This window comes from Chaetodon auriga, chromosome 10 (assembly GCF_051107435.1).
Source record: "Chaetodon auriga isolate fChaAug3 chromosome 10, fChaAug3.hap1, whole genome shotgun sequence".
Lineage (NCBI taxonomy): Eukaryota > Metazoa > Chordata > Actinopteri > Chaetodontiformes > Chaetodontidae > Chaetodon > Chaetodon auriga.
In genome coordinates this window covers 5874920-5889399 of record NC_135083.1, presented here as the reverse complement: position 1 = coordinate 5889399, position 14480 = coordinate 5874920, and the positions used below count along the sequence as shown (strand labels likewise).

At 44.3% G+C, this 14480-nt stretch overlaps 2 protein-coding genes across 2 annotated transcripts; both read left to right on the top strand.

Moving 5' to 3' along the window:
* Positions 1-253: 253 nt before the first annotated feature.
* fam110a (family with sequence similarity 110 member A) lies at positions 254-3203 on the top strand. Its single transcript, XM_076741718.1, has 2 exons — positions 254-335; positions 1606-3203. The coding sequence occupies exon 2, from the start codon at positions 1783-1785 to the stop codon at positions 3037-3039; it is 1257 nt and encodes a 418-aa protein (XP_076597833.1). The 5' UTR covers positions 254-335; positions 1606-1782; the 3' UTR covers positions 3040-3203.
* A 1449-nt stretch (positions 3204-4652) lies between these two features.
* mfsd2al2 (major facilitator superfamily domain containing 2a-like 2) lies at positions 4653-11853 on the top strand. The gene is made up of 14 exons (XM_076741287.1): positions 4653-4754; positions 5146-5265; positions 5351-5475; positions 5579-5711; positions 7667-7745; positions 7869-8026; positions 8970-9060; positions 9193-9314; positions 9487-9570; positions 9720-9803; positions 9902-10014; positions 10256-10399; positions 10477-10653; positions 11478-11853. Exons 1-14 carry the CDS (start codon positions 4653-4655, stop codon positions 11851-11853), a joined length of 1908 nt encoding a protein of 635 aa, XP_076597402.1.
* The last annotated feature ends 2627 nt before the right edge of the window (positions 11854-14480 follow it).

Sequence of the window (14480 nt, the reverse complement as noted above, 5' to 3'; positions counted from 1 at the left end):
CTCCACACACAGACCTTTGAACAGCAGGAGCTGTGCTGGCATGCAGCGTGGATGAATTATGATAGCAGCAAACACAAAGTGCTTATCATCCAGCTTGCAACATAAAACAATGGCTGGGTCACGTGACCACAGAAGTCAGCTTCTATCCCTGCAGGAGAGTGGTTGGGCCAATCAGCACGAGGGGGCGGGCTCAGGAGGAGCACACATGAGTTGTCAAACAGGTTTGTCTTGAGTTGCTCTCATATAGAATCTCCACAGCAGGACAGCACAGTGAGTTCGCCAGGCCAAGACCAGGAGCCAAGGACAGGATCTGGAGACCAGCAGGGACCGTCAAGGTGAGTTTTGTGTAGAAATGCCCAAAAGAAAACAAAACAAAGAAAAAAACACCTTCATAGAGGCAGACCTGAGCTTGTCAGGGCAGGACTTGTGTGTAGGCCTTGAGCATACGTGGGGCAGTATATTGTGTTGTTGTTTACCTGCCTCTTTGTGTTTCTCTTTCATTTCTCTTTGGCTTCCTGCTTCGCTCTCTGTTTGTCATTGACTCTCAGTAGCATGCCAGCACTTGACTCAGAACCACCACTAAATTAGTGGCTCTATTTTTGTTTGTCTGACCCACCTCTTGACATTCCTCTTTGGTTTGTAATGACACCGGCCTGCTATCTTAATGATACTCATCATGGCGCTGGCTGTCTTTAAGGAAGATCACTTTGTTTTGGTAAACTGGGGCAGATCTGTGAAGACAGGTAAGACTGTAGGTGCATAAAGTTTCTATCAGCCGTAGCAGCAGGAGTTTGACCTGGCCCAGCCTGGAATGGCAAATATGTGGAGAATGTGAGTGGCAGATGCAGATTGTTCAAGCGCCATATTTCAAGCACACACACACAGACACACACACACACACACACAGTATCTTAAGTATACAGAGAGCCTGTATTTAATCAAGTTCATTATTGTGACCTTAACCACAGTTAGAGGCGTACAAGTGTGCACAAAGAGGGCTGGGTTAACATGCTGAGTTGAACCTCGTTGTTCTGACTTTATTTAACCTACAGAGGAGTGTAGTTCAGGAACCAGGCCGATGCAAACCCCGGCAACTGGCTGCTTTATTTAAAGATGCAGCCATTGTTCCCATAGTGGCAGCTGTTGGTGTGTGTGTGACTTGCTCTGTATTGGCCCCAGACAATGGCTTGTTGACAGCTGTCCTGATGCACCTCCCCATCACCCCTCTCTCTCACACTCACACAAACACACACACACACACACACACACTTCGGCCACTCTTTTCACAGCCGACAACTGACTGAAAATGAAGTGTCAGTTTTACTCTGTTTGTCTGCGGAAAGATGGATGACTCTGGGTAATTGTTCGAATCCGTCTGTGCTGGCAGCCAATTAACTTGTACGATGGGGAAGGATTCCGGAAGCTGATTGGCTGCGGTCTCAAAGAAAGGGGAGGGTTTTTGAGTTGGCTCTGTCCTGTCTGTGTTAGAGGGCTAAAAAGTGTCTGAAAAAGCTTGCCTGTCTTTTAAGCTGAACGTTTTTATCGACTCATGTGAGCTGTCTGTCTTTCAGACACTCTCCTGATTTGTGTGTCTCTTTTCCACAGGATGATGTTCAACTGAGATGCTGAGGTTACATCTCTTCAAAAATGGAGTGGAGCTGATCATCAGAGAGCCACACAGACGCACAGATACAGGATAACTTTGCAGTTTCCGCAGAATCAAGGGTATTTATTTCAAGACACCTGCACGAGGACAGGTAGACCTACTACTAGTTTTACAAAATGTCTTTGGAGACTCTCCAACGCCCAGCGAGGCAACCGGCGAGCACTGCTATAGCTGCTAAACCGCCACGCTTACGGCCGAAAGGGCCAGTGGGGCCAGATTTCTACCGGCAGTTCCCCACCAGACCAAAGCAGAGTGCGGTGGAGAGGCTGGAAGCAGACAAGGCTAAATATGTCAAGAGTCAGGTGGCTCTTTCTAAACAGCAGCCGGTCCGGCCTCCTGACGTGCAGAAGCCTCTGCTGAACCCCACCGCCGCTCTGCAGCCCACCAGGAAGACACAGACCCCGACAAAAACAAAGAACGAGGGAGTCCAGCTCGACTTGAAGCACCTGAGTAATCTGATCAGTGGTGTGAGTGATGGACCTCAATCGGGCGCTGGTATAGACTCAGGGGACGGTAAAGCTCCTGATTGTGCCACCACCTCACAAAGCTCTCCTTGCTCCACACCTACACAGAAAAAGGAGAGGCCTTGTCCACCTCCCCGCCCTGACTGGTCCAGTCCAGCAAAGGTGAGGTTAAAAGCCTCCGGACCTGCCAGGGCGGAGAGTCCCGGCTCTCCTGGGTCTCCAGCTGCAGGGACCGTTCGCCGAGTGGACGTCATGCCTCAGGCCAGTCCTAGGAGGACGCAGAGCAGACCGTCCCTGTTCATCCGGCAGCCCCTTCAGCCCATAGCTTTACACTCCCAGTTTCCACTCCGCCCGACCACTTCACACCTGCATCTGTTCCACACCAGAACTACATCGGGTCCTCTGAAACCTGTTGTTGCTCCATTGAAACCTGACAACCCCCCCTCTTCTCCAGCTGGAACCCCCGTCTCTCCTCCACCTCCCCAGAACCTCCCTCTTTTCCCTCCTTCCTCCCCAGCGATTACCCGTTTGTCCTCCTCCAGCTCCAGGAAGCGCCCGTCGCTGACCCGGTCCAAATCAGACATGAGCGACCGGTGCTCCCGGGCCGGGACGGAGCTGGAGCGCTTCTTCAACCTGTGTGGTTTGGACCCCGCAGACCTGCAGGAGTGGACTGGATCTAGTTCTGACATTGTGTCTATGGCCCGTTTCCGCAGTGTGAGTGCTCCGGGGTCCGAGTGTGCAGGCTCCGTCAGAGAGGATGAAGATGAGGAGGATGAGGTGGATGCCGGCAATGCTGCAAGCCGTGTTCCCTACGGTGTTTCCGTCATTGAGAGAAATGCTCGAGTGATCAAATGGCTGTATGGACTCCGGCATGCCAAGGACAATGCAAGCAAGAGCACCAATTTATAGGCTGGTGTGATGATGGTCTGAAACAAGCTTTAAAAGGCAAAGATTTCAATATGTCCAAATTGGAAAACACATGAAATGATGGGATCCTGTGATTAAATGGGTAGTAAGATGATGTGATGATACAGTGATGGATGTCAAGATGTCTGCCAAGTCATTCTCTTCTATTTGGTTCCTCAGTTTAGTTCACAAAATGTTTTGTTCTTGAAAAACAGTTAACAACGACTATTTTTATTTGGAGAAATTATTTTTTTTTTTGTTACTTTGACTTTTTAGTGTCTCACAATGGGGACGTCGAGCTGTCGCCTCTGGCTGTAAATGGATGAAATTAAAGATTGAATGATGCAAGAATTCCTGTTTGTTACTCAGCGCTTTGTTTGACAGGACTGCAGAGTTTAACAGTCTTCCATTTCCTCAATGGGATCCGAGCACAAGGTCAAACTCTTTGTCCATTAAATGTATGTGTGGAATGTGTGACGCTACTTTGAAGCTTGAAGCTACTCATTTTGCCAACCGTGATATTGTTGATGATGAGATTGTCAGCGAGGTGAAGAACAGGATCGACAGGATTAACAGGTTTCATCTGATGGAGGAAAGTTTCACTGCTGTTCCACAAGAGGTCAGAGCGGTTCATACCGACACACTCTGAATCCACACCGGAACATCTCTGATTTCTTACCTCCAAAAAATTGTGTCCCTTCTCCCTTTTCGGAGAAAACGTCATCTCTACTTCATTTTAAATTCAAAATCCAACTTGTTGTTTAATTGTGCACTCTGTGCTCGAGGAGGTGCCGAAACTGGGGCCCATAAAACAGATGTGGGACAAAAAAGTAAGAATGCACTCTGCTTTATTAAAAAAGAAACAGATGCATGACTTCGAAAAGCATCGAACCAGATTAAGAGGAAAATCAAGTGCAGATTGCTTTATGTTGAGCCAGTGTTAAGAGGAATCAGAATCAGAACATTATTGATCCCTGAGGGGAAACCGAGTCAGTTCAGTGAGCAAATCAAATAGAAACAGGAAATGAGTAAACATATGTACAATATACTACAAAAACAATCAACCGTACACAATAAACAATATGAAATAAGTAAAGGTAAATATGCAAACTATGTGTATTATGCTAAAATAAGTAGCAACTGTCTATGTGGAAGTATATCCATGCAACATTCTACATTAACAAGAATACTATGATACTATCACTGCTAATACTAATCCCACAAGAATAACAATACTATCTATCTATCTATCTATCTATCTATCTATCTATCTTATCTTCAGAGTTCAGATTTGGCATTTTACCCCAAATCAATCAAAATTTTGAAGGAGCTGTCAGTAAAAGCTCTGATTACTTCTCCTCATTAAGAGATCATGTGTCAAGGAACACACAGCCTCCATAATAGAGCTGCTGCTGAGCCGCTTCATTCATTGTCACTGTAAATGTGAGCAGGTGGGCTGGATAAGAGCACTTCACTGTCAAAGACAAACGAGCTGTTGAACCAGATTCCAGTGCCAGACAAGTGGGGCTCGAGTGTGTCCGTGGAGAGGGTTACAGTTGTTGAATACACGCGGTGGACGATTGTAGCTCCACATGTGGATTCATTATTTCAAAAGGATGAGTTGTCTTAAAGATTTTACAAATCGAGTCCAGGCATTAAAGAATCGGTTATTAAACCAGGCCGAGGGCGGAAGCTCATGCAGCGGAGGTCAGCAGAGGGTAAGTTTCCAAATGAAATACTAATACTTGCTTTTGCATCCATAGAAACAAAGCACGAAAATATTCATCTCTGCAGTGTAGGTTTTTCATTCGTAATTCCTCAGCTAAATGTGTTACTTCATGTATTTCTCTCTCACATGTCGACTACACATAATGCTTCCTTTAAATTCACCGTTTACAGCGACTGTACTGCAGTTTTTCCAGGTTGTTTTGGTGCTTTGTTAAGAAAAGTAACTAATTCTGAGAGGATGTGAGACAAAAACTCAAACTGTGCTACTCAGTTCAAGAATCTGAACGTCAAGTGTTCTGTAACCTGCAGAAGCAGAAATCATTAAAAGCAGAAGCGCATCAGATAAATGTAGAAAACGTTTGCCTCCACCTTCCTTCACAGGGGTCGGGGGGGATTCCTCTGGCCAGGAAGGTGTGTTATGCTGTGGGTGGGGTCCCGTATCAGATTACCACAGTAGCTATGGCTGTTTCCCTGCAGATTTTCCTTCTGGATGTTGTGCAGGTAAAGGTTGTCCTCTGTTTTTTCTTAGCACATCATCCTTTGTACTTATCTGAATTTCAAAATAAAGCATCCCAGCATTTCACAGATGGAGGCCTCCTATGTTTCCATGATTTTATTTGTGAGTCGGGCTTGGGATGCTGTGACGGACCCTCTGGTTGGATATCTGGTTGGCCGCAGTAACTGGACACCCATTGGCAAACTCACTCCATGGTGGGTTGGCGGCGCCACATGGTGAACACACTTCATCTTGAATTAATCTAGGATGGGTCCTCCGGGGCTGTACTCAACAGAGCCAACGCTGTTTGTCTCACAGTCTGGTTCTTTCCACCCCATTTGGTGTCCTGTCCTATCTGCTGCTGTGGTTTGTGCCACGAGGCTCCATGTCTCATGCTGTCAGCGTGCTCAGGTTCCTCACAGCGGCCTGCCTGTTCGAGACCCTCATGAGCGTAAGTCACTGAAAGTGTTACGGGCTGTTCTCGCTCCTTCACCCCATCTGGTACCCAGTGGAGGAAAGTAAGTGCGTTTACTATAGTGCTATACTGATGTACAGCTGTGAGGTGGTTGTATTTCTGTTTTATGTTATTTTATATTTCTACTTCATTACATTTCAGAGGGAAATAAAACTCCACTGTATTTATTTGACAGCTGGCAAAATTATCTGCCAACAGAACAGGAGACTTTCACTTTTTAGAACAAATGAAAATGTCTAATCTCAAAGACCCCACAGTTATATTCAACTAGACTGGAAACAAATACGAGTTGGGACGCTGTGTAAAATGTAGATAGAAACAGAATGTGATGATTTGAAAAACATTGAAATCTCATATTTAATTAAAAATAGCTCCAAGAAACAAATCAAATGTAAAAATTTCATTGTTTTTGAAAATGACTCAAAGAAGTTGGGACAGTGGCAACAAAAGACTGGAGAAGCTGTGAAACACTGAAAGAAAACAGCTGCTGGACCATCTCACAGACAATCAGGTTAACTGGCAACAGGTGAGTAACATGATTGGGCATAAAAGGAGCATCCAGAGAGGCTGAGTCTGTCTGAAAGATGAGGAGGGGTTCACCACTCTGTGACAGACGGAGCTGCCAAACAGTGCAACAATTTAAGAAGAATGTTTCTCAATGTGAAACTGCAAAGAATTTGTGACAGTACATAACGTCATCAAAAGATTCAGTGAATCTGAACAAATCTCTTTTAGCAAGGGACGAGCTCGAATCACGTATTCCAGCAGCACGGCTCTGCTGAACGGACCCGCCCGCAGTCCCAACTGTCACCCACTGAAAATGTTTCGTGCAATATGAAATGTAAAATCAAGCCAGAAAAAGAAAACATTTCGACACCAGTTGGTCTCAGTTACAGTGTTGTTTAAAGAAGAGCTGATGCAGCAGAGAGTGAAACGTGAGCCTGTCCCAACGTCATTGAAACATGTTGCTGCATCAAATTCAAAATGAGGATAAAACTTTCAAAAACACCAGCATCTGATATCTTTGTACAATTGTCAATTAAATATTTGGTTTCAGTGCAAATCATCACATTCTGTTTCTATTTACATTTTACACAGCGTCCCAGCTGTTTTAGAAGCAGGGTTGTTCATTTGTCTGAAGAAATTCTGACTTCATCAGCTTCTAGTTTAAGCATGAAGTTACTCAGAACAGTAATAAAATCTCTGAAGTTAGAATATAATATTAAGATTATATTAATTAAGATTAAGGACAAAAATGCTTGAAATGTCAAATCCTATTGGACAAAAAACAAGCACATGTTGACATGATTCACAAAGTTTCCTCTTCCTTAGATGTTGCTTTTGACTGTGTACAGATTTGTGTGTCAATAATTAGTCTTTCCCATGAATCAGATTTATGTTGTGACCCTTTGGAGGGCCCAACCCCTGAGGTTTGACAGTTACTGGACTTCACAGGCCAACTGTACATAACGCAGCTAAAACTAGCTCCACCTCGAGCAGCTACAACAGTGAAGAGCTGCTCACACACTGATGCATCACCATTAACAACCTAACAGTGTCAGACAGGAAAATATATATCAAGTAAAAGTGACTTTAAGTACATTTTGCTGATCAGTAACATGCAGTTTAACTGACTCTAAGTGCACTTTTGTATTCAGGAGTTTTAGTATTTATACATTGTTGTATTGGTACTTTTACTTCAGTAACGGTTTTGCGTACTGCTTCCATTTCTTTGTTATCTGTCCACCATCTCGAGCCTCACAGTTTTGTCCATCTTTCCTCATGTCGCCATGGTGACACAATTTCGTACTATTCTCATGTCACTGTCGCTGCCAGTTTCGCTCCAAGCTGTGTCACCATGACTACTCTGTTTCGCCCCGCTCGTGTGCTGTCAGCCGGCGTCATGTTTCCCCCCTGTCATCCATTAACAGTGCTACAACGTCCCCTACCTCTCCCTCAACATGTTCCTGGGGGGAGACCACAGAGACAGAGACTCGGCCACAGCCTACAGTAAGAGCACCAACACTCGTCCCAGTCCTCATCCTCATCCTCAGGCCAGGCCAAACAAATGTAGGCCAGGATCTCCCTCACACCCCGGGTCCCCTTCACTCCGGCTCTGTCCCTCTTTGGCAGGGATGAGTGTGGAGATGGTGGCCATGCTGGTGGCTTCTGTAATTCAGGGTAAAGTCATAGCGGTGTACAACACAGAAAAGGAGGAGGCCTGTCAGCACGTGGACCATGAAACACCTCAGAGCACGTCTTCGCCACCTGACGCGTCCCTTCAGGAAACGGTAGAGCGCTGAAAACGTTGAATGAAAGTGGCCACAGGAGCCGAGATAACGCTCGTGTTTCTTTAACAGCCTCGCAGCATTGCTTTGGCATTGAGCTTCCACAGTCCCAGGGATATCTGATTACCCTGTAATTTGCTGTCCTTAGCTCAACACAGGCATTGTTGTGTGTTCGTGTGTGTGTGTGTGTGTGTGTGTGTGTTCTCAGGATTTTATTTTTCTTGCACAACAGCAGCACTGAGCAGAAACAGATTAGATTTAATGGAAATAGGCCCACATGAGCGTATGTTGCTATAAACAAACCATTACTGTTAATTTAAACTAGGTGAGAAATGGAGGGAGATCATGGCAGCTTAAAGGAACAGTTCCACATTTTAGGCAACATTCGCTTTCCTGCCAGGAGTTAGACTGATACCACTCTTGTTTATGTGCGTTGAGACGGTTAGCTTAGCCTAGCATAAAACCCTGAATAGCAGCTGGCCTGGCTCTGCCTGGAGCACCAGCACCTCTGAGGCTCAACAAACAACACATCATGTCATATTTGTGCTGGTAGATTTGTTTACATATAGACTCAGGCGAGCTCCTTCCCTCAGTTTTAGGATATTAAGTCAGCCGCCTGTAGCTCCAGCTTCATATTTGGTGGACAGAGCAGTATCAAAATCCATCTGAATTTCAACAAGAAAGTGAATATTGTGTTGCTCCCTTAACTATTTTTATAAGCACAAGCTGAAACGATTGTTAATGCTCGTGAAGGAGTCATCGAAGCGGAATAACTTGAATAACATGATCTAAAGGCAAAGTAATCCCAAAGGTGTTATGACTGGAGTCAGTAGAAGCAGAAGGGCCTGTTTACTTGTGTCTGTTTGGCTCTGGGCGTGTGTTTGTTGGCTGCATAATTGGGCTTTATTTATCTTTAAATGTTTAATGTGTGCGTTTTTGCCCCCAGCAAAAGGCTTTCCTGACCTCAGCTCTGGTCATGGGCGCCATGTTTTTCCTCTGCAGCCTGGTTCTCTTCCTCGGGGTGACGGAGCAGCGGGGTGAGTCATTCACAAGTGGCCAACGCTTAATACTCACATACTATAAATAAAAAATATGTGTAGCTGCTTGGAGTAGATGCCTGTGATTTATTTCATCTCTTTCCTGGTATCTCGTCTTGGCTTTATTTCCAGCTCCTGCGTGCTCTGACGACCAGGTGCGACCGTCCTATCTGACCTCGCTGAAGATGCTGGTGTGCCACATTCCTTACCAGCGGCTGGTGCTTGGCTTTGTGTTCAGCGTTCTTGCCTTTCAGGTACAGTTTGACCGCGTTGTGGCTGTGTTGCATTCCTCAAAACAGCAGCCAATCCTTGCATAACCATCTTTGCATATCTACACTTGGTTCTCCATTCATTTAATTTGGGTTTGTGCTTTTAAAAGACACGTGTGTATTTGACGGTTTACTGTCTGTGTCTGTTTTACCTCAGATGTCCTTGGGTAATTTTGCACTTTTTTGCAGTCATGCAGCTGGGCTGGGAGCCCAGTTCCAGCACCTCCTACTGGTTCTACTGGTAAGATGCAACTAGAATCACACACTCTGTTCCCTGAGACATTCACAAATGCAACGTTTTAACAGCTTTCTAAGGATTTTGCACTGTGCATGATTAAAAGACAAGGCACATTTTGAAATTCAAAGAAGGCTGTCTCAATGTTTCCACAGGCGTCAGCCTCAGTAGCGGTTCCTCTGTGGCAAACAGTCCTTCTGAGAGTAGGAAAAAAGGCCACACTTTTCATCGGACTTTCAGTAAGAAATCACACATTTTCTTCAGTAATGATCTGAATATCATATTCCACACCGCTGGTCTCCTTCTTAGCTGTGAGTCCTGTTTTTCTCTTTCTCAGCTCTTCATCCCAGCAGTGAGTATAGTCGCCTGTGTTCCCAGTAACCTGCCAGTCTTCATGACTATGTGCGTTTTGATGGGATTCAGCGTGGCGACCATATTCTTGCTACCCTGGTGAGTCAGTTCCCAGCTAGGACACAGAGTTCTCCGTCCTTTCCGAGGCCCCTGTCAGATCGAATCAGTCTCAGAGCTGAGTGCGGTGCACATGAATCATTCACGTCACCTCTACCTGACACCGGCCAGTGGTGAATATTCAAGCGATGATCTGTTTTTGTGACCGGACAGCTCTCCTCATCCAAACTGAAATGTGGTTTTTACATATGTGACATGTCAGCTTGCTGTGTATCTGCGACAGGTCTATGCTCCCAGATGTGGTGGACGACTTTGCCAGGAGACACCCGTCCTGCAAAGACCTGGAGCCCCTGTTTTTCTCCTGTTATGCCTTCTGCAGTAAGCTGGCAGGAGGCCTGTCTGTTGGGATCTCCACCATGACTTTACAGTGAGTCAGTCTTCCGTCCGCTCACTTTATGCGTTATGTGTGTTCATCTGCTGGCCCGTCACATTTTGTTTTCACAGGTTTGTGGGCTACAGAGCGGGTGCGTGTCATCATGGTGATGGAGTGGTGACGGCTCTGATCGTGCTGTTCTCACCAGTTCCCATCGCGCTTCTGCTGATAGGGATGGCCTTTTTCCGCACCTACCCAATCAACGAGAGGCAATCTGTTCAGCTCCAGGAACAACTGACCACAGTTCAGTAAGTGGCTTTTGGGGTGAATTATCCTCTCAAGAGATGAAGATATGTCATCCCTTAAAGCAGCTGTGATGGAGATTTTTTTCACACTGTGTCAGCTCATTGATTAACTGCTTTTCGTCAATTTCAGCTTTATTCACCAGGTGGACAGACAAAAGCTCCAAATTAATGATAATGTTGCTTCATAGGTGCTGGATGTGAAAATAAGCAGCTAACAAGCTCGATGTATAAACTTGAGGTGATAATATGTCAGTGTTGCCTTCATACTTTCTTTGAAGAAGCAGCCTGGTAAAAACAAACAAACAAAAAACTGATTCTCCGCTGCTTTTGTTTGTTAGCATGTTAGCATTGTTACTGCGCTACAAGTCAGTGTTTGACAGTGCAGGAAATTTGCTCATGTGCTGAGAGTTTAATGAGAATTGATTGATTGATTGATAACATTCATGTTTGTATGCTAACTAAAGCTACAGCTAGGAGCTGGTTAGCTTAGCTTAGCATAGAAACTATAAACTGGGGGAAACTGCTAGCCCCGCTCTGAAAGCAGGTCAAAGCGTTTAAATAAATGTACTGTAACGGCTGCAGTCTAAAGTCTAATTAAGTAACAAGCTGTTTCTGATTTGCCATATATGCAAAGACTGTTCTCATGCTTTCATAATTAGGTCTCCAGGGACATTAAAATTTATATTTCTCTGCAAACTCCTCACAACACATCTTCTTCGTGACAATAACTATCAGCTAAAACAGACTAATAGGCACATATGTACATGCATGTTTTCATTCTATGGCAGTTATAGTAATTAATATTTTTCTTTTTGGTCTTCATCTAGCCCAGAGGCTACATCATCCTCATCGGGCCCAAGAGAAAACTCAGAGAGGCCCACAAGTCTGCACCAGCGCCATGATGGTGTAACATCAGCTTCACATTATAACACAAAGACCAACATGTTGTACAAGTCAAATATCTCAGCAGGTTGTTACAACCATGATAACGAATGCTCAGGGAAGTCATCTGTGCGTTCCAATGTATGTAAGAGCCCCTCTGGAGCGTACGGCGGGCCTAAATCAGCTGTCCCTTCAAACGTAAGTCTGAAGCGTCATAAGCAGCACTCAGGAGACGACAACCCGGGCAGAAAGTTTCCTGAGAATGATTGTGGGTCTTTCTCCAGCAGCTCAAATGTGAAATCCAAAGTGTCATGGGTGTAGTCTGATATCTTACAGTTTGATGTACAGGGAGATATGCTGTTTTTACTTTCTTGCTGATGAATGTATGTTCATATGAGGCTACAGCCTGCAGCTGGTTAGTTTAGCTTAGCATAAAGCCTGGAAATGGGGAAGCAGCTAGCAATGTGCTGGATTGAAAGTATTTAGAGTATTTCTTTATGCCATAAATCCCCTCTCCCACCTGTGAAGCTATGGATGTACGTAAAACAATCATGATAGTTTACAACCCTGTTTCAAAAGAAGTTCTGTGATATAACGCAAAACGTAAATAGAAACAGAATGTGTTGATTTGCAAAACACTGAAACCTCATATTTAATTGAAAATGGCACAAAGGCAACATATTAAATATTGAAACTGAGAAATTTCATTGTCTTTGAAAATTATATCCTCATTTAAAATTTGATGCCAGCAACACATTTCAAAAAAAGTGGGACTGTGGCAACAAAAGACAGAAAAGACCTGATGGACCATCTCACAGATAATCAGGTTAACTGGCAACAGGTGAGTAACATGATTGGTATAAAAAGAGGATCCCAGAGGGGCTTTCTGAAGTAAAGATGGGGAGGGGTTCACCACTCTGTGACAGACTGAGCTGGCAATTAGTGCAACAGTTTAAGAATAATGTTTCTCAATGTGAAACTGCAAAGAATTTGGGGATTTCATTGTCTACAGTACAAAACGTCATTAAAAGATCCAGAAAATCTGATGAGATGAGATGCAAAGGGGAAACCCCATATACACAGATCCAGAAAGGTTGCTGCCGTCTCTGGTCCTGAGCTCATTTAGGATGGACTGAGGCGAAGTGGAAAACTGTCCGGTGGTCTGATGAGTCAAAATTTGAAATTCTCTTTGGAAATCATGGACCTCATGTCCTCCGGGCTGAAGAGGAGAGGGACCATCTGGCTTGTTATTAGCACGCAGTTCAAAAGCCAGCATCCGTGATGGTATGGGGGTGCATTAGTGCACATGGCAACTTACATTCATGAGGTCTCAGGGCCAATGCTTCTGGAATAAGAGCAAGAAACCAAATCTCTGGGCGTAAAATCTGGGATTTCTTGATGATGTTGGAAACTGTGCCAATTATTCTTTTCTGATTGGCTGTAATGAAACGGTTTCTTTCTCTCTTCTACATACACTGTCTGGAAAGGACTGTATTTTTCAATTGTAATTTGTTGAAAACACAAATTGCAAGTGAAAAAAACTGCTGGTTGGACCTTTAATTCTTTTTAGTTGTAGTAGTTTCTAAATGTCAGTAGCTTACTCTTGTTGACAGTGTTTGCTAATATGCTTGAAAGTTGCTTGAAGAGCTCCGTTTTTAACAATGCGGTCGTAAATTTTCTATGCTTACGTTCACACTCTGCAAAATTCCTGCACCTTTGTTTCCTCGAATAAACTGCTTTTGTCAGTAGTAATTCACTGGTACATTTTCATCAGCCGTCATGAAACATGAAGCGACATAGTTCAAAACTACTGGCGGCTTGATGGATGTGTCATTGGAATAATAGGCCGTTGATGCATTATAAATGCCCTCATTACTTTTTGACAACAGCTTCTTCATTGGATTGGATCATCACACAGCTTGTTCCTCAAAGTGGAAAAACACAGTGAGATGATTAAGCTGTGAAGGTCATCTGAGAGGCGCAACAGTAAATTCAAGCAGCAGCCTGCCGGGGCAGGGGAATAATGGCTGAACATGGAGTCAGCCATTATCACCACTTTCATTACATCAGTGAAGGAGCTCTAAAGACCCTCTGCACACGACCTGCTCAGCACTAAACAGCAGACACACACAGTCAGCCACTAGCTGCTGAACACAGAGGAGCATTTAGGAGCTAAAGAGTCAGATATTTTCCTCAGGAGCTGGTGGAGACCAAAAATAGAGCTAAAAGAGGGTGATTATTGGACTTACATTCATAAGATGGAAGGCTAGTTCACAGTATCAGATTCAGCGTGATGATATGTCAGTGCTGTGTTATTCAGATTTAAGCAAATTGCATTACAGAAATAATCAGAATGGAAATTAGTAAGCAAGTCACCAGTAGATGGGACTAAATCCTACAAGCTGAGCCTTTAAATCTTGGATTCAAAGAAGTCTGTTGCATGATTTTCATGTTTTGTGTCATTAAAAGACAAGCTCTATATACAGTAAGCACTGTTTATGAGAGCAAGGGCTGAGAAACCATCTACATATCTGCAACTGTGTTATCACATCACCACATCGCTTAAAAGCAGTCAGGCGGGACAAGGAGCACGAGCAGTCAAACAGTCATTCAGGTTTTGAACAATGGCTCGCGTCAGGCAAAAGTCTTTGGAAGTAAAAACAAAAGAAAACACTAAAATTCTTCCCATACTTTCTGTTGTAAACATCATAATTTCCCGACTTGCTTCCTGGTTTAATTTTGACCACCTATGCTTGCCGTAGTACAAGTAGGGGATTTCTGTCAGGGGAGGGATTATTGTCAGCATTTCATGCATGCTCACTTTTCAATCTTACATCCAGATAATGTGGTTTACATGAACTGTTGGCTTGTTTACCAGCTGTCTGAAGGTCTGACTGCTTGTGCGACTTGCCCCATCATGTTCCAAGAGCTCAGCAATTAATTTGGTG